The sequence below is a fragment of the Conger conger genome, chromosome 1, assembly GCF_963514075.1.
Source record: "Conger conger chromosome 1, fConCon1.1, whole genome shotgun sequence".
Lineage (NCBI taxonomy): Eukaryota > Metazoa > Chordata > Actinopteri > Anguilliformes > Congridae > Conger > Conger conger.
The window spans coordinates 43978188-44004107 of NC_083760.1; the positions used below are offsets into that span (position 1 = coordinate 43978188).

Genomic DNA, 25920 nt, shown 5'->3' on the forward strand with positions numbered 1-25920 from the left:
CGCGACAATCTTATCCTACACTGATATATAGATACAATATGCTACCTGATTTTCCCTGATGCGGACCGATGAGTAAAGAACTCTGCCGTCTCCCTGCCATTTAAGTAAACCAGATATAGGACCACAACTAAACAAAGAACCTGAGAAACAACCATCCGTGTTCTGGTCTGACTGAGCATGAAACAGGAAAACAAGCGATTACGGAATTTGATCCCAGATTTTTAAAAAAGTAAAAAAATAAAAAATAAAAATAAAAATAAAAATAAAGTGAGAAGCATATTCAAGGTGATTGTTTATAGATAGTTCTGAAAAGAGAAAAGGGACATCAAATACTGTGATCGTGAATTTGCTTTATTCAGATTCATTTGTTATCGTGAAATCAATGGTCGTATAACTATTTACAGGAAGATTTGGCATGGAGACTACTGTACGATGCTAATGGAGACTTGCAACTTGACCAATACATCGTTTAGAAATGGTTTAGCGGACTACCAAATAGAAGTGAAATGAAACTTGAAATGAATAGCTCCCACCCCTGAAGAGAAATAAGGAAAGTCACTCATATCTATGAAGAATATATTGGGCAATAGAATATACATGAAGTTAAGACAAAATCAATAAATAAGGCCAAATAAAAAAAAAAAATTTTTTTACCTCACGCAGGCTATATTTCCAAACAAATATCGTCCACCGTTTCCTTAGTTATTCATGTACCTTGCCAAGCAGTTATTCATTTTATTATATGAACTGTCTAGGATGCTTCCCGCTTTAGATATCACATTAAATATAAAAGAGGAGTTGAACGCATGTGCAATTATGACAAACTGTACATCTGCGCAGTTTCCCCCACTGTAGCTCTAGATTTCCGTTTGTTCACCACTTTCACCAGAGGACTACCAGAGCTGTGTCATTATAATAGTAGTATTCTTTTTAGTCCTTTTGTTAGTTATACAGTACAAACAAAAATATAAGTAAATGCAGTAAAACAAAATACATGTAAAATAATGCGTTCACATTTACACGTAAAAACTAAATACAATGGCATCACTTATTACCTGACACATTTGTAACATAAAGCATATTTCAGTTGTGTTGTCTCTGTCAGTCAAACAAATACATATTTACTAATATTAACATTGTTGGCTGGGTTTTATTCAATGTATTATTATTTTTGTTTTTCTTCACAAACAGAGTTTGGCAAGTTCAAAGATCACTTACTAAACTGCTAAACATAGCCTTGAAAAAACAACCACAATTGAGAGGCAAAGTTAAGAAGAAATGTTGACTGAGTCTACACTGTTATTTATTTATTTACTATTACTAGTAATGACTAAAATGGCATTTTTTATTATACCCTGTTTTGCAGTCAAGCAATTCAATTTCAATATTTATCAGTCATGTGAAATAAATATATATTTTGATTTAATAAATTTCATGTACATAATATTAATTAGATTGGATGAAAGAAAATAAATAAATGAATAAATAAAAATAAAAATAAAACAATGTAACATCAAAATGGTGTCCTACATTTGTGTTTAGAAGGCATTAAATATTTTGTCACACTTAAGATTCATGAACTGGCATTAACTAATGTAGTTGACATGAATTAATGATGTAAAAATACATTAATTAAGCATGAAATTAACTTTTCATTTGGTAAGGCATTTGTTACCAATTTGTTACTTATTTGTACATTAATATTTATACATTAGCAAACCATAGGATGAACTTAATGAGTTAACCTTTAACAAATACATGAACTGACTTTTTTATTTTATTTCAATATAAATTGGTAATAACTAATGCAGCCTAGTTGTAATGATGTGCAAATACAATAACAGAGCTGTACAGTAATAGTTCGTTAACAACCTTATTTTAAAGTGTTACCAAATATTGAATCTATACTTTAAACCTGTGTTTGCTATAAATGTGTTGTTATACCATTCACATATGAATTGCTGAAATCACAAATCAATAGAACAAACTTCAGAACATGGAATATTTAAACCTATTTTAGCATTTCTTATTATATTTTCCATAGTTATTTTACCAGTAGGCCTAATGATTCCTAGATAAAGCATGTACGTTACCGATGTATGGCTGCTCCGCAGATGCTCGACACTGAGGCGTACACTCCGGAGCCGAACACCGAGAGCTGCTGGAGTGCACAGTTTGATGGGCACACAATCACTGTGAGTGCTTCCGCAAGGTCGGCACCACGGGTGGTACAGGTGATGGGGGTCGGAACTGGAAAAAAAAACATGAAACCCTAAACCGTAAGTATTAATTGTGATATTCGTTTTGTCCCAATTTTGTATGCAATGATAGCAGTAGAAAAACAAAGGTGGTAATTGCAGCACTTTTGAGAAAATATTCAACCAAATAAGCATCATCTGTTGATTATTAAAATAAATATTGCTCCACAATTCCACCTGTATCAGAATAAAACTCACAAAAAGCTTTTAATTTTGTGAATGCATCTTCTTGCTTATTTTATGTGTGAATTATGCTTTGTAACAGAGATTTACAACATATTTACATTTTTACAATTAAAAACAACAACAATAAATACAGTATAGATAAAATAAAAGAATAGTAACCATTTGGTTCAGCGCTGAATGTTCTGCACATCAGAAAGATAAGTCCTGTGGGGGTAAAACATCATTTCAGTAAAATCACAGCTACTTTAATTCATATTGTAAATAAAGTTCAAAATGAAGTTCATTTTTACTTTTCCAATACCAAGAGAACAAGTACTTACCAAGCAAATGTAGAAAATGAAATATAACTGACATCTTGAAAGTGCACAAGTCTATGCAATGAAGGTAGAGTGATTAATCTGGAAAGAAAACAAAGAAAATTATTTTCAGAACCAAATTAAATATACAATTTCGATGTTATCCTTACAGCAGATGTAAAATAATTAAATGACACATTAATATGGCTTTTATTATAAATATATATATATATATATATATATATATATATAAAACTGAAACCTCCCCAGCTTACATATGACGTATATCATACAGTTTCCTTCTGGGTTTTAATCCACTAAATTCTTCAAATAATTGATGAGTAAATCCTTGTTTTTTTTGGAGTCTTCTCAGTGCATTTCAGGGGTCTTCACTGAATCTCCAAAGTACGGCAAGTCCCTTAAATGAAGTCCACCCACATCCCTATTGAACTGGTCTCTGTGACGTCATTAGAGGCAGGTCTTCTCTTGCCCCCCTTATTGACATCAGAGGCAGGCTTTACCCTCCTTTGTTTGAAAAGGATGACATTAAGCCAGTTTGACACACTGTGTAAGAAAACAGTATCTAAAAATCTCATTGCCTGTACCTGATAAATGCCCTTTTAATCAGATTCGACAACTCACACAGTAGTTCTGGATGTGAACAGTTAAAAGAGGTTATTACAGAAAGGCACTTTTTACAGTGTGTCAGACACACAGTGAGAAAAAGTAGAAGGAATCTTGGATGGGCTGTGTAGTTTCAGGTTTCTGCAGAAAAGAAAGAGAAAGCCTTGTGTGAGAAATTTCCAGAACAATTTTTAGGATGACCTATAATTATTATTTGTTATTAGTATTAAGCCCAGGGCTCGATGTGGGGGGGGGGGGGGGGGGGGGGAGTGTTGGCTGCACAGGTTAGCATCTTTTGGTAGCGCTGTTTGTCCTACAGCTTGTCTTCTTTGAAAGCTAATACTTCTATATTTTTCTTGGCCTGTTTGAAGCTGCACAAAGACACATTTTAAATATGGAAACTTTTAGACATAACTCAGCTCTTGTTCGATTTCTAGTTATGTCTGCACTAAAATGCAAACAACTGCAACCATGTGATGTCATGCTCCCTAGATGCTTTGCAAACTTGCAAATATAGTGGCGTCCTTTTGAGTGTCAGCTAGTTAGGATGGCAACAACAAAGGAGTGGGCTAGACAACAGCAAAGCAAATTTTAAACACAAAAGTGGATCTCTGGAGAAAATGGACCTGCAGTAGCGATGTTGGATCATATGATTTGTATGCAGAACACAATTCAACCCAGAGAAAACCAACTGTGACCACTACTAACTAAAATTACAGCAGGCTACAGCTGTAACCTTAGCTTTAGAGATACTTACAATCCCCTCTAAAAGTATTGGAACAGCAAGGTCAATTCCTTTGTTTTTGCAATACAGTAAAGGCAATTGAGTTTGAGGTCAAAAGAGGTAGATGTGATGGAATTTCAGTTTTTATTTCCAGGTATTTTTATCTAGACTTGTTAAACAACTTAAAACATATTGCCATTGTATCAGACCATTTTTAGGTGAGCAAAAGTATTGGAACGTACTGACTGGTGTTTCTTGTTGCCCAGATGTGTCCTGTTAGATTGATTGGTTAAACAATAAATAGTTCTGAATGTCTACTCTTGGTTTTAGCCTTGGGTTTTGCCTGTGAAGACTGCATTTGTGTTAGAAACAATAAACCAACATGAAGATCATAAAGCTGTCTTTGGGAGAAAAGCAAGCCATTTTGAAGCTTATAAAACAGGGGAAATTGATCAGGGCTGTGTTTCCAGAAGCCTTCTTAATGCTACGTAATTCGTAAGTTATACCTTAAGCTATTCCTTAACGTTTCAGCATGTTTCCCAAAACGTTCTTAGCTAAGTATACCTTCTGCAAGTGGTACTTTCTTAGGTTGGTCTGGACCACTCTTAGCTATACCTAATCGATGTTGTCAGCTCACTCCGCTAGTGGCCACCACAGTGATGAACGCAAGCCTCTGAAATTAGCTGTTGCTCTTAGTTACATCTCAATCTGTTAAGCAATATGTACACTAATAATTCTACAGTTGTAGTTGGCTAATCATATTACTAAAATATGACATTAATGGGACTGTTTTCATGCAAAGAATAAAAGTGTACATTACGAAGGATGCATGGTTGAACTTTATTGTTGTTGCCTAATTGCCTTTTAAATTATATTTATAAACCGATTTCCCACTCTCTCTGTGGGCTAGAGCGATGTTTAACCATTGTTCTTTCTTTGTTTTGTTGGACACCATAGTCGTAAAACTGGAAAACAATTTCCACACCATGTCCTCCAACAATATCTCAATTTCATTTGCTGTGAAGCTGTGGGACTGCTTCTTTCGTAGTTTTTTTGTTGTTTTCATGTTGGTGTATTTTGCTTGTTGGTGCGCTTTTACTGAAAACATCAGCTAATCAGAGAAAATAGTGAATTACACCGGTAATGTGATGGTGCTTCTGGCAAATCAACCATGATTGCAAAGTAATTTAAGGCACCATGACAAAGATATTAAAATAATGTCAAAAAAAAAAAAATGACATGCCAAAGAAGGCGTATTGCTCGGTGTAGTAGGACGGGGTGTGATACTACAATCTGATATCACAAACCACATATATAATTTGTCAAAAATTATAAATACAGTTGGATAATTTAGTTTATAAGTTTTTAATTATATTAATAAGTTCCCACCAGTCGTGATAAATGCAATATTGTAAAGTATTCCTGCAGTGTTTTATTCATAAAGAACACTACTTTCTCTCATAACACAGTCAAGCAGTCACTGCATGGAGTGAATAATCAATCTTAGAAAGGTTGATGGGGCCTAGAAATGTCACATGTTGAAGCTATTCTATGCAACCTCCTAAGGGATAGTTAGGGGAACACGCCTAGAAAAGTAAACAACTTTTAGCTTGTACTAGGAATGTCCTGAAAAAGAAATAAACTGCTGGCGTACTGAGCAAAAGACATTGAACAGGTTGACCAAGGAAAACAACAGCAGAAGCTGTGAAGACAAACCCCAAAAATATCAGTCAGTGACATCACAAACAGTCTCCACAGGGCAGGGGTGAAGGTATCTCAATCAACTGTTCAAAGAAGACTTAGAGACTAGCGATATAGAGCATATACCACAAGCAAACCACTCATCAGTAGTAAGAATTGGAAGGAGGGATGACAGTTTGCAAAGAAGTACACAGATGAGCCACAAAAATTGGGTGGTCTTATACGAAAGGTGCTATGTTCCAAGTAGTTTAACACTAGTTAGTAAATACCAGGAAATATAGGCTGAAATTCTGAACTATTGTCTTGTGTTCATCTTTTTATCTCAACCCCAAATGTATTCAGTGTATTGCAAAAAATGGGAATTGGCCTTGCTCTTCCAATACTTTTGGAGGGGACTGTCAATAACATTCCCTGCTGAACAGCCACGCAGTAACATTAGCTAGCTAGTGTCTAACATTATCTCATTGGCCTTTGCCACTACTTCACTGCTACAACTGGCTGTCACAATCGTACATAGAGAGCACCAAATGAGTGAATAAATGATTACGAGTTCATGTTAATAGCGAGCCAAGTCATATAAATATTTTTAGCTATCTTTCAAAGGAAAATCAGCACATCCTTTGCAGAAGTATTTTTTTGGAAAGCCTGACACATGATCAACCTGTGGATCCACCTTTCCCCATCTGCCATGTCTGTAACTGACGTGGTTTGCAACTGATGAAGGAGCAATTTCCCTGTCTTTATAACTTTTTCTTTCATATTTTCCTAGCCTCTCCCGATGAGTGGGGCAAGGGGCAAGAAATGGAGAAAAGAAAAGGAAAAAGAGAATAAAAATATGGGATTGGAATGAGCCCATAGAGAAACACCCCAGTTGCCAGATGTCCATTCAGGTTCTATGAAGGTGAGCGACTATAGAACTGAAATATAAGTGGAAGCGAACAGCCACAGAAAAGCACCAAAAATGTATTGGCCAATGTGGCATGTCACATGTTGTCCTTTTGCAGATTGTAATGGCTGCCTTTGTATGTTGCACCTAGGAACAACTGCTATTCTATGTGAAATTAGCTAGCTAGCTAACCAGCATTAACAGGCAGAGGTGGTACAGCTTATCATCATGTCTATTGATAATACAATGGCTTTAAAAATAAATGATAGCTAGGCTGACATTATTCACTAACTGCAAGCCAGTTTTATTACAAATGTTGAGTGTTATCTTTGGTGGAATGCAGTATTTAATCCACTTTTGTAGGCAGCTCTATGGATCCATTGACTATGGGTACCTTGGCAACATTGCGACATTGGGGCGACATTGGCTCAGGAGGTAAGAGCAGTTGTCTGGCAGTTGTGGTAGTGTGAGGGTTCAATTCCTGCCCTGGGTGTGTCAAAGTGTCCTTGACCTAACCCCTAAATGCTCCTGACAAGCTGGTTGGTGCCTTACATGGCAGCCGATCGCCACTGTGTATGAATGTGTGAAGGAAAAGCATCAATCGAACAGTGCTTTGGATAAAGGTGCTATATGAATTCCAACCATTTACCTAATGTAGACCCTTAAGCTATTGAGAGACTGGTGGGCAGGCAATTTGTGAAAAATGCCCAGTTCTGAACACAGGAAAGTCTTGTGTAATTATCTGTTAATTCGCATTAAACTTCTGCATGAAGCAGTTGCTGATCAATAAAGCCTGTGATTTCACCCAGATACTAATGCATGAAGATGAGGAGATCAACAGGGCTGCTAGTGGGCTAGTTACAAAAATAGCACTACTGTCCCAGACGTTTTGTGTCCCTGACTATGCTATAAATTGGACAAAATCAACTATTTTACCCATAAATAGTGCCGACTGGAATGCTACATCTCATAACACACCCATCACCGCCACTAGCAATATTAAATATCTGGGTATAAATATTTCCACCAAGCTGTCAGAGTTGTTCCTCCTTAATTTCATTCCATTATTAAATACAATTGAAGATGATTTAAATCGTTGGACAAACAGAATAGCAACTGTAAAAATGACCATACTAACAAAAATTAACTACTTCTACAGAATGATTACGACCCCGCCCAACACAAATAGTTTATTCCGGTAAACTCCACCACAAAAATAAAATGCCCCAATACTTCACAGAAACTCAAAACTCAAGGAGGACTGGAAGCCCAAAACTTTAATCACTACTATTTGGCAAACCAGCTACAATACATCACAAACTGGATTCATCCCAACCAATAGGACAACCCATGGATAGAAATAGAACAATCAGAATGTAAAGAAATTTCCATCCCATTACATTACATTACATTATTGGCATTTGGCAGACGCTCTTATCCAGAGCGACGTACAACAAAGTGCATACCCATAACCAGGGATAAGTTCGCTGAAAGACCCTAGAGGTAAGTACAATTTCAACTGCTACCTGTACAACAAAGATAAGGACAAGGGCCTTTTTTTTTTTCAGAGCAAAAGTCACCAAAGTTAACTATCCAAACACTGCTTACCTAGCCAACTAAAAATACCGATACACAAAGCAAGTCAGAGACAACAATTAAGGTTCACAGGGAGGTAGGGAGGGATGGGGAGAGGTGCTGCTTGAAGAGGTGTGTCTTCAGCTTGCGCTTGAAGGTGGGGAGAGATTCTATAGTTCTGACCTCAACGGGGAGTTCGTTCCACCACCGTGGAGCCAGAACAGACAGTAGTCGTGAGCGTGAGGTGGAGGTTCTGAGAGGGGGAGGTGCCAAGCGGCCTGTGGAGGCTGAACGAAGAGGTCTGGCAGGGGTGTAGGGTCTGATGATTTTTTGCAGATAAGCTGGGGAAGACCCTTTAACTGCTTGGAAGGCTAGCACCAATGTTTTGAATTTGATGCGAGCCATGACAGGCAGCCAGTGGAGGGAAGTAAGCAGGGGGGTGACATGTGAGTATTTGGGAAGGTTGAAGACCAGACGAGCTGCTGCATTCTGGATGAGTTGGAGGGGTCTGATGGCGGACGCTGGGAGGCCAGCCAAGAGGGAAATTGCAGTAGTCCAGGCGGGACAGAACCATCGCTTGGACCAGGAGCTGGGTCGAGTAGGGGGTGAGAAAGGGGCGGATTCTCCGTATGTTGTATAGGAAGAACCTGCAAGACCGGGTCACCGCCGCAATGTTCTCGGAAAGGGACAGTCTGCTGTCCATCACCACGCCGAGGTTCCTTGCACTGGGTGACGGCGTGAGTGTGGTATCCCCGAGGGAAATGGAGAGATCCAGATGGGGAGAGGTATTACCAGGGATGAATATCATTTCAGTTTTACCTGGGTTGAGCTTTAGATGGTGGTTGTCCATCCAGCTCTGGATGTCCCTCAGGCAAGCAGAGATACGGGCTGAAACCTGCGTATCAGACGGCGGGAACGAGACGAAGAGTTGGGTATCGTCCGCATAGCAGTGGTAGGATAGCCCATGTGCAGTGATCACAGGGCCAAGGGAGCGAGTGTAGAGAGAAAAAAGAAGTGGGCCAAGGACTGAGCCCTGGGGAACTCCTGTGGCGAGGGGCCGAGGTGTCTATACCGAACCAGCCCAGGCAACCTGGAAGGAGCGACCAGAGAGGTAGGACTCAATCCAGTCCAGGGCTGTGCCACAGATGCCCGTTGCTGACAGGGCAGACAGGAGGATGGAGTGATCCACAGTGTCGAAGGCAGCAGAGAGATCTAGAAGAATGAGGACAGAGGAGAGGGGCTGCTCGTGCGGCATGAAGTGACTCACTGACGGAGAGGAGCGCAGTCTCTGTCGAGTGGCCCGATCTGAAGCCAGACTGATGGGGGTCTAGCAGGTTGTTGTTAGAAAAGAAGGAAGAAAGTTGAGTAGAAGCGGCTCGTTCTATAGTTTTAGAAAGGAAAGGAAGAAGAGATACCGGGCGGTAGTTCTGGATGATGGAGGGATCCAGGGTAGGCTTTTTTAGCAGCGGAGTGATGTGGGCCCTCTTGGAGGATGCCGGAAAACAGCCGGAAGACAGGGAGGAGTTGACAAGGGAGGTGACAAATGGGAGAATGTCAGGTGTGATAGTTTGGAGAAGAGAAGAGGGGATAGGGTCAAGGGCACAGGTTGTAGGGCGGTGGCAGAGCAGGAGTTGAGAAACATCAGAGTCTGTAAGGGGGGAGAAAGTGGAAAAGGAAGGGATGGGCCTAGAGGGGGGGAAGGGCACAGTGAGGGGGGCGGTGGTTGTAAAGGATCTGCGGATGACTGTGACCTTCTCATCGAAGAAATCAGCAAAGTCATCAGCAGCGAAGGAGGACTGAGGAGGAGGCGGTGCGTTGAGGAGAGAGGAGAAAATGGAGAAAAGTTTCCGGGGGTTAGAAGCAGAGTTCTGAATTTGTGTTTGATAGTATTTTGCTTTGGCGGCAGTGACATCGGAAGAGAATGCCGCCAGGAGAGACTGGTAAGTCATGAGGTCAGAAGCGTCTCTGGATTTCCCCCACTTCCTTTCCGCTGCGCGGAGGCTGGCCCTGGAGGTACGGAGGGTGTCAGATATCCAAGGACTGGGAGGGGATGTGTGAGGTGGCTTTGAGACAGGGGGACAGAGAGAGTCAAAGGCGGAGGAGAGAGATGAAAGGAGGGTGGCAGATGCAGAGTCAGCGGGGAGTTTGGAGAAGGATTCGAGAGGGGGGAGTGAGGCGGTGACGGTGTTGGCAAAGGAAGAGGGTGAGAGGGAGCGGAGGTTACGGCGGGCTGAGGAAGTGTGGGTGGGAGGAGGGGGAGGAGGATGGGGAGGAAGAGGGAGGGAGAATGAGATGAAGTGGTGATCAGATGTATGCAGAGGGGTAACCGTGAAATCGGAGCATGAGCAGTTCCTTACAAAGACAAGGTCTAGGACATTGTCCGCCTTGTGGGTTGGAGGAGAGTGTTGCAGGGAGAGGCCGAAAGAGTGGATTAGCGGTAGGAAGGCAGCAGACTGGGAGGCTTCTAGGTGGATGTTGAAGTCTCCAAGGAGAATCAGTGGGGTGCCATCCTCAGGGAAGGAGCTGAGAAGGGTGTCTAGCTCATCAAGGAAGTTTCCCAGGGGCCCTGGAGGACGGTAGATAACTGCAATGAAAAGGTTAGTAGGGCAGGATACTGCAACAGAATGGAATTCAAAAGTGGATATGGACAGGTCAGAGAGGGGGAGAACAGAGAATTTCCACGAGGGGGAAATTAAAAGACCAGTACCACCGCCACGGCCGGAAGGCCGGGGAGTGTGCGAGAAGGAGAAGGAGGATGAGAGGGCAGCGGGAGTGGCGGTGTTGTCAGGTGTGATCCAGGTCTCAGTTAGGGCAAGGAATTGTAGGGACTGGAGGGAGGCATACGCAGGGATGAAGTCAGCCTTCCGAGTGGCAGACTGGCAGTTCCATAGTCCCCCTGTGACAGCAAAGTCCTCACGCATGGTGGAAAATATACAAAATCTTTAAATTCGCAATGACCCCATGCAAATACGCTCCAATGGTACAATCCTAACTTCTTACTTAACAAAACACCTTTACCACCGGGAAGGTATCACACATCTTCAACATATCTTTCAGGATAGCACCTTCATCACCGTCCGGGATTTGGTCCATAAGAACTTGAGAAAGAGCAATACAACCACCTCCACTAATGGATGAAATTAATGAAATAATCAACAAAACAATTAACCAAAAAAAAACCTAAAACATTATCTCCAAACTATACAAACTAATATCAACCACAGACCTAATAATATCCCTCCCATTCCAAGCCTGGGAAAAAGACTTATCACTCTGCTATGATTCAGACTTCTGGACTAAAATCTGTAGGAACACCTTCACGATGACCATCAATACTAACATACAACTAATACGATATAAGGTAATTCACAGAACTCATATCACCCACCAAAAGATAAAATGGGATTTGTGGACACTGCACTTGCACTCACTGCTCTTTGAACACCCGAGATAATTACTTCCACTCGACCTGGCTCTGCCCACCAACTCACCATTTCTGGAAACAAGTCAGACCAAATATCTCTCATTATGAGATGCAGCATTCCACTATGTCCATCCCTCCGTCTACTAGGAGACCACTGAACAATGAACCAACCAAATGAAAATACCAAACCTATATTCATTGCCGAGCTATCGCCAAGAAAACCATCCTCTTAAACAAGACACAATAAACATAAAACAATGGTTAAATCTTCTCAAAGAACACATATCCATGGAAATAATCTCACACCAGCACCAAAGCTCCCACTTTACAAACATTTGGGTTCCTTTCTTAAAATCATTTAATTTGCCTGTTGACTAATCCCCCCCAACCCCACCCTCACCAACATATACTCACATAATCTGAATCCAGAAACACTCTTCATGCAATACCATATCCAATTTTCTTTTCCTCTCTTTATTTTTATTTTTTCTCCTCTCCCTTTTCCATACTATCCAGTTAAGGCAACAATCCTGCCTATCTACTCACTTGTTCATCTGCCTGTCTATCTGTCTGTTGGTCGTGTCCAAATGTCACTCTTTCCACACTCTGCTTTTTATTATCTTTAGTTTTATCCCCCTCTCAAAGGCGTCATACTGTTATTCTTCCTCTATGTATATATTTTGTATTATTAAAAATAAAGTTGACCACCCAAGAGGGGGGAGTCAAATAAAAATCAAATACGGTGTTTTGAGTGTGGAATGTAGATATAAAAACAATTATTTGTATCCCTTCTTCTAAAAAAACTAAACAAAAATACGATAGTCTAATAAGTAAAAACAAACAACAACAAGCGATATCTTCGGATGGACAGTATATGTTAGAATGTTTAGGTGAGATGTTGTCATAGATACATAAGCCAAGTGCACTGCTTTTTTTTCTCAGTGTATAGAAGCATATTTAGCCATTTCCCAGCGCTCTGCCAGCGTTTTTTTCTTTCGAAAAGCTTGTCCTCTAAGAGCTGTCTTACATATCGCTCAGACTAGCCAAGTTAGGCTGTGATATTTTTATGCTAACGTCACCATATTTTCGTGGGAGTGTCATGTGATCGCCTAGATGGGTGACCACACCAAAACCAATGTAAAGCCATTACATCACAGTTGGTTTGTTTTCACAGTACCTTAGCATCTAGCCCAAGGGTAGAAAGCCCTGGCTGGTCCTGGGGTACCAGTGATATTTTTACTTTTTGTTCCATCTGTTTGATCACAGGAGTTTGATGGAATGCCTCTAACACATGGTCACTTGCATTCATTAAACCTGACCAGTTATGTAGTTATAAGTTTGGATTGGACAAAAACCAGGACCATTTGTGGCACACTTTGGTTGCTACCTGTGATCTAGCTATATTTCCCAGGATTAGTACAACCAGAAGATTTGGCAGAAAATGATAAAAAAATTAATTCTCAATTCTAATGTGAATGCCATTAATACGGTATTTCTCAAATACTGTGGAGTCTACACATACCAAGTGCAAAATAACTCCCTGTCTGATTAAAGTGAATCAAATGCTTTGAGCACTGTGTTTTGCCTCTCTGCTGTTGCAGTTTAGTCCTGCTTCAGTCACCTCGTGAGAGCTCATGCGTTCTGAATACTTTTCTGAAGAACCACCAGGGCAGGGGGGCTTGGATTAGCAACTCTGGGTCAAAGTGAAGCTTTCATCTTTGTGCTTTCCACCACTCATTATTATACTTAAAAAAAAAAAAAGTATTTATTTTTATCACAGAGGGCCCCCAGGCGACATCTGCGCAGTATAATTAATGTAAGCTTGGTGGCTGTGTCTGTCTACCTCATGACACATTCATATCTGCAAATGTTTCCATTCGCCAACATCACTTTGTTGAGGTGATCTTTGACCCTGTTATTGCTTATATTTATATTTGTCATATTTAGTCAGAGTTATATTTGTTACTAAAGTGCAAGGAAGTGTGTTTTTAATTTGATCAGTTAAAAAAATAATTGACCACTATTTATGTACATTTTCTGCAAAATATATGCATTGTGTGCAATATAGCATAATAAGCACAATATCAACATTGGAATTGTATTCTTTCTGTATGCATAGCTCTCTACCAAAATGTGGTCTAAGAGGGTAGGCTTTTTGAAATCTTTGGATTGCAACTGTGGTTGCGAGGAAAACCAGCATACACAGGGGTACTCCAGGACCGAGTTTGGGAACCACTGATTTAGAGCGCTGCAAATATCAGCTTTTAGTGTGGATGGTTTGGAGGCTCTTAGGGGAAAGCAATTTCAATTATGACAACAATTCAGGAATTGTGTATTTCTCAAATGCTAACAATGTATTCTGCTGGAATTAGGTATTATGTTTCAAGGAGGGGGGGGGGGGGGGTGGTATTGTAATGAATTATGTGATTAAGGTCTGTATTGATTGCTTGTCTCACCTTAGCTCGATTCTTGGTTCAAAATTAATTGTTGATCTTGAGGTGAAACCAAAAACAGCATACGGCTCTCCAACTATCAGATTATCTTCTTTGTAACTCAGTGACTCAGACCAGAAAAATCAGCTTGTACAGACTAATTGGCCATATTATCCAACGGCTGCGTAGATTTGTTCATGCCAGCGCATGGCAAAGTGCTAGAGTGCCTGCTCAATGCAAATATTTTGTACAGGCTACAACCTGGACCTGGGCGGGGGGGGGGGGGGGGGGGGTCCAGGTCACTGCCCTTGTTTGACCGCTTGATTACTCTCTGCACCTGGATTGAGCAGACCGCCACACAGACTGTTCCAGTGCCAGCTTGGCAAAGGCAGGGCATACCATAATGAGGCGAGCATCCTTTGATGTTGCTGAAGACACTGATGGCTGTCAGCATATTGATTTTGATCAGAATTAGGAATCCTTCTGCCTGGCAAAGACAAAAACCCTGTTCAGACTAGGATGAAGCAGTCTCTGGCAAACCTGGTACCTCCATTTTAAAAAAGACTCTTGGATGTAAACTTAGATAATTTTCAATCTACGTGCTAAAAAGTAAATTAATCTAAATAACCACCATAATATGAATTATATTGCTGTTAACAGTGCAATATACAATAATACTTTGTAATACATGTGGACAAAGCTAAGGTGGGCTACCATATTTTGGAGACAAATTAAAGGTACAATAGGTAAGAATTTTGTGTTAAAACATTGTTACAAGACCATTGTAAATCCCTTCATATAATTGAAAAGGGCACTGACATGTTGACTCACCCTCTGCCTGTGTTTATAGTCCTTAAATCCAGGTTTCAAAATATACAGTTGACGGCCCGTCACTATGCACCTATATAACTGACACTCTGCACCTGTATAACTGTACAATAATTCAACCTCATTGGATGGAAATTGGTTCTAAGAGACAAGCTGAAAATAGTTTGAGCATTTACATCGCAAGTTGACATTTTTACGATGAGTAGTTTTTGAAAAGCAGAGCTTTATTCGACACTTGCGCCAGTCTCCATCTGCACCTGCATCAAGTCCGGTGATTTTGTAGGGGAAAATTCACAGAACAAAAGATCTCCCTCCTAAAAGCATGATAAACAATCACAAGTCAAAATCAGACTCCACCTTGATGAGCAGGCCGGTTCCTCCAAAGCGCGCGATGATGTATGCTAAAAGTGTATCAATATATCCGCATTAAAGTATGATATGTACCCTGTATAGTTTCAAACTGATTAACTGCTAAATTGTGCTTGAATTACACAGCAGCCAGCTGGGGACACAGGCAAAGCAAGATATGCCTTTACAGCAGATTTCTCCGGGACTCTCGATGTTTTATGCCAGAAGTGTATCTATATGCAAGTGACTTATAATCAATATATCACATGTACCCTGCTTGTTATCAAATGAACCTAGAACATTAATTATAGCTGAGCTTATGAAAACGCAAGAAACCACAGTGAAAACTGTTTAAATGAGAGCAAAGAATGCAAAGAATGCAACGTACATTTACTCACTTAGAAGAGAATAATTAATCAAATGTTTGTAGTATGTCTGTATATTAGAAAAGAATATTAGAAGATAATATTAAATCAAATGTTTAGTATGTCTGTATAATTTCAAAGATTACTGCTGCTTAGTTTGTCTTATAAAAGCGAAAGATACAGAGTGACGTGTATGGATGACGTGTGTGTTAGGTTAACAATAGGTTAAATCACTTTTATATTCAACCCAACAACTATGTTTTAAAAAAGAGATAATGATTGGCAAAAGCCGAAAAAGACAGGAAATTCACAGAAGCACCGAGAACATTATCTTGACCTATGCGCACTGACAGGGCTTCCAATTTTCCAACAATACATTAATACCTGCTATGGGTACTGTAACTATGGTGGTGTACTTCAAACAACCACTGGGCAGCTGAGGATTGTTACTTTCTAGTAATTAATGCTCTGTAAAAGAAATTTAAAGAGGAAATCACTGCCAAATTACATAAGTACATAGTGCATATCTGAACTAATGGTAGCAGCCATGCAAATCGATGTTCAGAAAACTGTACAATAAGCAAAGAAGATTTGTATGTGTTTTGTACAATTTATGATCTGATTTACTTTTAAATTGTATTAGTTTCTATTGTAAAATGCATAGATCTATTTTAAATGTATTTTCGGTCATATTGTACTGCTTCTACTGATTTTTGTTAACAGGGAACTCTTGAAAATAAGACATGTGTCAATGAGTCCTCCCTGTGTAATAAAGAATACATTTATTTCAAAAGATGCAGCGGACTTCCCGGTCCTGCCAAAAGCCAAGTTTGGCGGCTCTCATGGAGCGGCATAATTGGCTTGCTGCTCCAGAGGGAGAGACTTGCCAGGGTTAGCGGATCGCCGCCATAACAGCACCCCGGGCGCCTCGGAACCATGGTCACGAGCATGAGACAAGATGGCTTGAAGAAGACGTGTTGTTCTCGGATTACCAGATCCCTTAGGGTTGCCGAGGGACGGGGTGTGGGCAGTGTATCCCCCTGCTAACACTAATTGGATTAGATAGGGTACAATTGCCTACCAAATTGGGAGAAAAGGGGAAAAATTTGAAGTAAATTTATATATTAAAAAAATGATTTTTAAATTAAAATGGAAATCTTGTAAGCTCATTGGGCCGGGGGGTGCATTGTTTTGTTATTTAAATGTGTTGGTACGATTTTCGTGTTTTGCATGCGTTTTGCAAGTGTGGTTTGGACATTATCTAACCGAGGCACTGTTAATACAAGACACGGAGCTAGCTAGCTCATGTCAATTGACACTGGTGCTGAATATCTATCTATCTATTTATCCGTTTATCCAGTGTGTCAAACAAAGCTCTCGTTCTCAAAAACTACTCATAAAAATGTCAACGTGGTATGGAAATGCTCAAAATACTTTCAGCTTGTTGGACAAAAGATATTACTAATTTAGGTAAAATATCATATTCCCACTATGTTATACTTACCCTCGAGAAGGGGTGTGTACTTCAAAGTTCTTCAAAGTACCCAGGTCTGGTCTATTGTCACAGCCAATGGCGTTTCAACATCAGTGCGTTTACAAAGAAGGGGTGGGATAAACCGTGTTGTGGTTTGAAGGTGTTTGTTGCTGCCATTCCTCTCTAGACCATTAGAAGTCCGAAATTACCTATTATACCTTTAATAAAAGCTGAGAATCTGCACTTTGACCACATATGAATTGTTTGATTACAAACAGAGAAAATAAAACATTAATAGGAAAAAACAGAAAAGGACAAGGGTGTCCAAAAGTTTGACTGCTACTATACGTCACATAGTTGACAAAACAGTCGACGGCGAGGGCAAAACACACCAACACATGTACAGTAACCTAAAAGCAATAGGCATTGACAATAGACAGACAAGAGACAAAGACAACAGGTGGCCTAGTGGTTAAGGCACAGGACTGGGACCCGCAAGGTTGGTGGTTCGATTCCCGGTCCGCACAGCCCTTGGGCCCTTGAGCAAGGCTCTTAACCCTGCATTGCCCCAGGGGAGGATTGTCCCCTGCTTAGTCTAATCAACTGTATGTCGCTCTGGATAAGAGCGTCTGCCAAATGCCATTAATGTAACAACAGTGTAGTGAAAAGCAGTGGACTTATTTTTGGCAAAATGGAACCCTATAGCTAGGAAATGATCGTAAGCAGTAAATCTGTGAGCTACATTGTGTTGGGCAAACACCACTCCATTATGCAACAATAGGGGTCTTTTAATGGGGGTCAGAAATCCCAGAGTCGTCCAACCCTACTTTCATTGTGTTGTTAAAAGACTGCATTAACGCATCTTCAGGATACCCATTGTTAGTAGTACACAAAGAGGCCTGAGGAGAGTAGTCTAAATCATACCAAATGTTGCACAAAAAATCTCAAATGCAAGGTTTTAACTGATTAATTGTGATCATGGTCAAGTTAACAGTCTTGGGAGCTTGTCAAGAGACTAATTTTGTGACAGAGTTGGAACTAGGCTAGGCTATACAGTTGTAGGACCTGACTGCTCTCTCGACAGACACATTCGAGTCAAATGCCCAGTTGAAAAAAGACCATATTTTTCAACCCAGGAATGTGAAGTCACGGCAGTGTCTGACAATACACTGATGCATTCCGCCATACAAACTGTATTCCTAAATACCATCTCAAAACTTGAGAAACGAGCTGCGAGTAGTTAGCTAAGTAAAGAGTTATTTTAGTTCTCAAATAACTGGATAACTAGTTAATTGAATGCAATGTGAGCTTTGGGGCTGTAATTCATTGCTGCTGCTGGAGAAAATATGAGGAATTTAGACAACACTCATAGAAAATGAATGCCAGTCTCATCAGTAATACTATTTCCGGGGCATTCCAATCCAACGGAAATTTTAATCTGACTAGCACCAGTCAGATGTGAGTCACACAGAACATAATGTTTTGTGACTTTACCAGCTACAGGTAAAGTAGGTTACGTTAGTGTAGCGTAATGGCTAAGCTACATGTCTGGGAGCCGCAACGTTGGTGGTTCAATCCCTAATGTAGCCAGGGGAGATTGTCCTCTGCTTAGTCTAATCAATTAAGTTGCTTTCGATAAAAGCATCAGCTAAATAACATGTAATGTTTGCCAATTCCACTTTGTGTTTAATTATTTTAGCATTTGGGGTATTCTATCTGCCAACCATGGTATTCTGACTCGGAATGTTATGATTATTCTTCAAGGGTTCAAGTTTTATCTAAGTGATCACTCTAGGACTTGGAATCGTATTTCCCTCTTGGGTCTTCAGCGCACTTGTCCCTGGTTCTGATTTGCACTTTATTATACAGGTGTGGCAGTAATCAGGCCCAAGGGGGGTGGCTAGAGAAATTGAACTCAGGTTTGATAAACCACAGTTAAGTTGTTTTAACAGGGGGGGGGGCAATCACTTTTTCACACAGGGCCATGTAGGTTTTGGATTTTTTCTCCCTTAATTATAAAAACCTTCATTTAAAAACTGCATTTTGTGTTTACTTGTGTTGTCTTTGACTAATATTTTAATTTGTTTGATGATCTGAAACATTTAAGTGTGACAAATATGCAAAAAAAAAAAAAAAAAAAAAAAAAAAAAAAAAAAAAATCAGGAAGGGGGCAAACACTTTCATACCACTGTATATAAATGAGGAAGAGCAGTGGCCCCAGCACTGAACACTGCTCAGATAAAGAGTAGTAGTAGGAGGCACCTTGTGTTCTCTCTCGCCACCAGTTCCGAACCCACTCTGAAATGGTTCCTGTAATTCCTACCATCCTCATTTTCATAATGAGTTTGTCTGGCGTGTGTTTAAAGAAAATCTTATGTAATGGAATATAACTTGATGATAATTCATGAATTCACTGTTTCACTGCAGGTGGTTCTGAGGATTTCCAATGACAATTTTTTTGCTGCTATCAAAGCCATATTAATAAAATTATATAATATTTTTTGGACACCGTTGCCTACATGCACAGTCCCTTCAAAAAGTATTGGAACAGCAAGGCCAATTCATATATTGCTGCTCAAATGGTTGATTGAGATACCTTCACCCCTGCCCTGTGGAGATTGTTTGTAATGATGTGTTGGGGTTTTTCCTCACAGCTCTCACAATGTTTCTGTCATCAACTGCTGTTGTTTTCCCTGGTCGACCCGTTGATGTCTGTTGCTCAGTACGCAATTGGTTTCTGTTGTTGAACAAGCTATCCCCAATGCTTGTGCAATGGCTCTGATTGATTTTCCCTAAGCTTCAAAATGGCTTGCTTTTCTCACAAAGACAGCTCTCTGGTCTGTTGGTTTATCGCTTCCAACACAAATGTAGTCTTCACAGGCAAAACCCAAGGGTGAAACCAAGAGGAGACAACTCCTGTTAGACTAATCAAATCAATCTAACAGGACACACCTGTCAGTCACATGTTCCAATACTTTTGCTCACCTAAAAATTGTGTGGTCTGTTACAAAAGGTGATATGTTCTAAATTATTTAACAAATCTTCATAAAAATACAGGCGGCACGGATGGTGCAGTGGATAGCACTGCCGCCTCACAGCAAGGAGGCCCTGGGTTCGAATCCTGGTCGGCCGGGGCCTCTCTGTGTGGAGTTTGCATGTTCTCCCTGAGTTTGTGTGGGTTTCCCTCCCACAGTCCAAAGACATGCAGGTTAGGCTGATTGGAGAGTCTAAATTGCCTGTGGGTATGAGTGTGTGAGTGAATGGTGTGTGTGCCCTGTGATGGACTGGCGACCTGTCCAGGGTGTATTCCTGCCTTTCGTCCAATGTATGCTGGGATAGGCTCCAGCCCCCCTGCGACCCTGTTCAGGATAAGCGGGTTAAGATAATGGATGGATGATAAAAATACATGGAAATAGAAGCTGAAAATCATATCTGTCATCTCATGTACATCTTTTGACCTCAAACACAATTGTCTTCAGAATATAAACAAAACAGGAATTGACCTTGTTATTCCAATACATTTGGAGGGAACTTTTTCCTAAAACGTATAAACAAGGAAAAAATTCACTCCAATGCATTTGGATGTTGGCACTGCATACCAATCATTTTCCTCCATGGGGCAGGATCAGAGCATATGGAATAAATGTCCTTTTTGCAACATAAAAAAAAAAGACAACTCTGTATGCATTCGATGTGGTTTTTCAGGTGTATAATATACTCAATGAAGCTTCTTAAATAACAGTCTTAAGTTATAAGAACATTGATAAGACACTTTTACAAATATTTGCACAGTATTCTTCAGTAATGAATCCATCAAGGTTCTTTTAGTACAATGACAATGGCTTCCTTCATTTGGGCAATGAACAAACCTACTGTAGCTACTTGCACTCTGAACTTGGGCTGCCAGCTGTGGATTCTTATAATTTAGCAAAATTGGAAAAAGTAGCCTTAGTAGTAAAATAATAACCTTGAACTGAATATAAAAACAGGCCAGGATTATATTGGTTCATTGAAGACAACTTCATTGTGTGTAAGATCGTTAAACTTTATTTATGACCTGTGTACAGTGATGGAAATAAATCTGTTCACTAAATTAGTAAACACTATCAAATATATGGAGATATATTAGAGAAGTAGGAGCTGGAAGGAAAGCTGGACACTTAACTCTGGGTTTGATTTATAGTTCACTATTATAAAAAAGAAAGAAAGAAAAGAAATGCTCCGGCATTTACTTTTGGCCAAGCTGGGAAAGCTGTGGAAACAAAAACAGAAATATTAATAATCAGATCTTACAAGGCAATAATACCACATTAATACCTTTACACTCAAGCAAAATTAAGAAATAAAAATATAGTGAAAGGAATGTCAAGTAGATCAATTACTTTAATGTTTGCATTTCTATTTCCCAACTTCTGTTCTTGAATGAACATTTGAATGTGTATTTTACCATTTTAACTAGAATTTATATTATATTTATTTAGTAGACAGTTTCATCCAAAGTGACTTAAAGTGCATACCAAAGGTCATAGTAATAACTACAAAGCATGTGTCAGACACTATGAAAATAAGACCCAGGCTGTGTTTGAATCGGCATAATAGCATACTCCATCACCCAGTGGTCGACTCGTTGAAGCAGAGAACCTGAAGATTCTTTCAGTTGAATCATTACAAGCAAAGACAATCTCTTGTGCATTATCATAAGTGTCTGGTCATATGGTGTGCCACTATAGCAAATAATTCCTTAACATTGAAAGGCCAGAGCCGATGCCTTCTTTGAACTTATTAAAATTACTCCCTCAGGTGTCTCGGTGGCGCAGCCTGTAGAGCACTGACCGCATGCTCATTGCGAGCCGCGACGTCGGCGGTTCGAATCCGACCGTCCGACATTTGTTGCATGTCTTCCCCTCTCTCTCGCTCCCATTCTTCCTGTCTCTCTATACTATATACTGTCCAATAAAGCTGAAAAAGGCCTAAAAAATATCTAAAAATAAAATTAAAATAAAAAATTACTCCCAACACTGTAAAGGTAATACGCTCCTAAATATTTTTAACTGAATAATAGCGTTTTTTGAAATGTAAAAACATCTACGTAACAAAGAAATAGTCAGTTTCTGCCATTTGTTTCTCAAAGATCCCTTATCAGCCAATAGGACACGCTATTCACCAACTGAATGATGCGTAAATGCACCAAAAATTACAAAGTTGAACATGACACATTCCTTCAAATATTAAGGCAAGATTACTTGATAACAGCTTGCAAATGCTTCCAGGACACTTTTCAAGAAGAAGATACTATGCTGTGACAATACTAGAGGTGGGAGAAAACACTGATACAGCCTAGTATTGTTATACTTTTTTCTGCAATATAGTGTCGATACAATGCCAGCAAGTATCAATATTTTATCTACAGTAAATATACAGTGCATTCTTTAAGTATTTGGACAGTGACACAATTTTGGTTATTTTTGTTGTACTCCAGCAAACAAACAGTGGAAATACAACAGTCATGATGTGGTTTAAGTGCAGACTTTCAGTTTTTATTTTAGGGTTTTTAGATCCATATTGGGTGAACCATGTAGGAATCAGCATACCAAGTGAGACAGTTCCTGTGGCATCCATACATGTGCAAGCCATAACACTACCTCCACCATGCTTGACAGATGACGTGGTATGCTTTGGATCATCAGACCTTACTTTTTTTTTTTTTTCATACTTTCCTCTTTTCATCACTTTGGCACAGGTTGATCTTTGTTTCATATTTTTTAATGTATGTTTTTGCAAACTTTAACCTGGTTATTATATTCTTGAGGCTTACTAAGTGGTTGCATCTTATGGTAAACCCACTGAGGTTATGCTGCTGTAGTCTTCTCTAGATGGTCATCTGACACATTTACACCTAGTTCATTCTACAGAAACGTCCACTTCTGGAATAGCAAGAGGTCTTAAAATGTATTTATTTTTCTAACATTAAACTTAGAACACGTTATTACATAACATGCAACGTTATTATAACTCATTGGCTTTATGAATACACAGAAATGACAGCTTAACGATGCATTTATTAAAACACCGCGTATACCGTCTTTTTGTATGGTGTTACCTTACTCCTTTGGCTTTTATGAAATATTATTTCTCTTCAGCACAATAATAATGATAATGCAACAAATCCGGAGATTATTAATTTAATTTATTTTAATCAGGTTTGTGTGATTGAATGATTTATTTTCCATTCACGTAATTTATTTGCTATAACAGTGAAAATATTTGAAAATAAGTATTAACTTTTTTTTAGTATTAACTAAAAGTAGAAGCAAAATTCTAAACAGAAAAAAAAACACACAGTAATACCAGTGACATACATAAGGCCAAAGATCATAATTCCTCTCTCAAGTAGATGGGATAAAATTAGTTACATTTAGGATAAAATTAAAGACTATCATTGACACTTTGTAAAAGATCATAAACAACAGTTTTAACTCCTTTAAAAAGCAAAAATTTGGCCTCCCCTGGTGTAAATGTCTGTTACAATGAATCCGTATGTGATTGAAAGCAAACCTGAACTGTAAATCGTACAGTTAAACATGACCTGCTTTTTATTTTCATTACTTACCGTCTATAAATTACAAAAAAGGAAAAGGGCCCTGTGCAAAAGTTTGTTAAACCTTTTGGATTATTCTTTGTTACTTTTTTTTTTTTTTTTTAAAGGCCCAGACCCATGTGATTTACATGTTAGAGCTTCAATGAATCAGTTGTGTATAATTCCAAGGCTGAACTTTTTATTCAGAGTAACCTTTTACTCTGCCATGCCTTTTAAAGTATCCAACTGCTGTTCTGTTCAACCATGGGTTCCACTAAACAGTTGTCCAAGGATTTCAGAATGAAGATGGTTCATTTCCACCAAGAAGGAGAAGCCAGAAACATGATTTCAAAATGGAACCATTGAAAGTCAAGGCAAGGTCTGGGAGACCAAGAAAGATTTTGGATAGAATGGCCCAAGACCTGGTGAGACCCATGCTCAGACGAACACACAAAAAAGAGGGGCAAACACAGGTCTAGCTGTTCACAGGACAACAATAGAACATACTTTAAACAACAAAGACCTACATGGGCAGAGTTGCCAGAAAGAATGACCTCAACACAAAATTAAACATCTGAAATATGCAAAAGAAGCCTGAAGTGTTTTGGAACAATGTGCTTTGGACCAACGAAACCAAAATGGAACTTTTGGGCCACCACCAAAGGTATGTTTGGAGAGAAAAGGGTGAAGCTTTGGAAGAGAAGAACACCTTGCCAACTGTGAAGCTTGGAGTTGGATCCATTATCCATTGGGGTTGTGTGGTACAGAAAATATTGTGCGAGTGGAAGGAAGAATGGATTCCACCAAATATCAAGAAATTCTAGAGGCTAATGTTCAAAGGTCAGTCCAAAAATTGAAGTTGAAGACTTCTCCTCCCTCCGCTTTATTTGTATCTATATTCATACACTTGCATGAATGTAGAAAATATTTGGTTTAACATTGCATACAATGTTTTTAAAAATGTTTATTGTGTATGTACAATTTATAACAATTTTGATCTGTCTGGGGTCAAAGTTTAGTTTGACGTTACGTCGCTCCAGCTTCCCACGATGATATCAGTCGGCTAAGCTAACTACGATGCAACTTCAATACTAACTACCCGCCCGGTAGCTCATGTGGAGAGAAAAAGCCTGTGAGTTAAAGTCAGCTTTCGACAAACGGCAATCTTTTTTCACTAGGCCAGTGAAAAAGTCCCAGGCAGCAACTGAAGCCTCGTTTAAAGCTGCCTTTTTTTTGACAGAGCACAAGAAACGGATGGCGATGTACTAAAGGGAGCAATGACACTGATTGCAGACACCTTGTTTAAAGACGAGAAGCATGGGCCAGAAGTCATCTCCGCTTTCTCTGATGTCCAACTGGGGGCAAGTACGATCGGCAGAAGAGTGTTAGCTATGTCCGACAACTTGACAGAGCAGCTGGACCGAGACCTGAATACTTGTCGTTGGTTCAGTATCCAGTGAGATGAGTCGGTGGACACCAGCAGTATGGTGCAGCTGATGATGTTTGTAAGCATGGTGTTCAATGATTTCTCCACCAAATAGGAACTCCTGACGCTACTGCTCCTGAAGACGACAACAAGGGGGTTGATATCTACGAGGCGGTGAAGGGGTATTTTGTGGAGAATAATGTACCGCTAGACAGGCCGTCACACAGGCTTTGTGGCTGGTGACCCAGGTGACCCAGATTTCCAAACGTTTCAGTTACCACTGTATCATTCACCAGCAGGCGATATGTGCAAAGGTGATGGGCTTTGATCATGTGATGACTCCGGTCATGAAGATCATAAACAGCATCTGCGCCAAAGCTAAACACAGGTCCTGGTTCTGTTGGAGGAGCTGTCAGCTGAAAATTGTGACCCGTTACTGCACACTAAAATCCGATGGCTCAGCAGGGGAAAAGTTTTGAAGCGGTTTTTATCACTGTTGGGTGAAATCAAGGAGTTCATGGAATCCAGGGTGGAGGACGCCTCACTGCTGCAGGACACTGAGTGGATACTGGACCTTGCGTTTCTGACTGACATCACTTCACAGCTGAACAGTTTGAACTGTGAACTGCAAGGCAAAGGTAAGTCAGTTCTGTAAATGCTTTTAAAGCCAAGAATTTCTCTGTGCATTTACAACAAAAGAAATTTCTGCACTTTCCATCTGTGCAGGCAGTGCTGAATGACAATGCTTCTGCATCAGGGCTCTTGGGAAGGGCTGCAGAAAAGTACTGCCAACTGA

General features: G+C 39.8%; 2 protein-coding genes and 1 pseudogene across 3 annotated transcripts in view; all 3 read right to left on the bottom strand.

Moving 5' to 3' along the window:
* Positions 1–3142, bottom strand: part of coch (coagulation factor C homolog, cochlin (Limulus polyphemus)) — a 45295-nt gene extending 42153 nt beyond the window's left edge. Inside the window, exons 1-4 of the mRNA XM_061229723.1 lie at positions 3016–3142; positions 2765–2842; positions 2604–2648; positions 2094–2250 (exon numbers count right to left, since the gene is read on the bottom strand). Coding sequence (XP_061085707.1) covers positions 2094–2250; positions 2604–2648; positions 2765–2798 — 236 coding nt within the window. The 5' untranslated portion in view covers positions 2799–2842; positions 3016–3142. The remainder of the gene's footprint in view (positions 1–2093; positions 2251–2603; positions 2649–2764; positions 2843–3015) is intronic.
* A 5228-nt stretch (positions 3143–8370) lies between these two features.
* Positions 8371–9457, bottom strand: LOC133126665 (uncharacterized; annotated as a pseudogene).
* Positions 9458–21145: 11688 nt separating this feature from the next.
* Positions 21146–25920, bottom strand: part of scfd1 (sec1 family domain containing 1) — a 105484-nt gene continuing 100709 nt past the window's right edge. For both annotated transcript variants that reach the window (XM_061240232.1, XM_061240242.1), the window contains exon 25: positions 21146–21373. In XM_061240232.1, the coding sequence (XP_061096216.1) occupies positions 21350–21373 (24 nt within the window). In that variant the 3' untranslated portion in view covers positions 21146–21349. The remainder of the gene's footprint in view (positions 21374–25920) is intronic.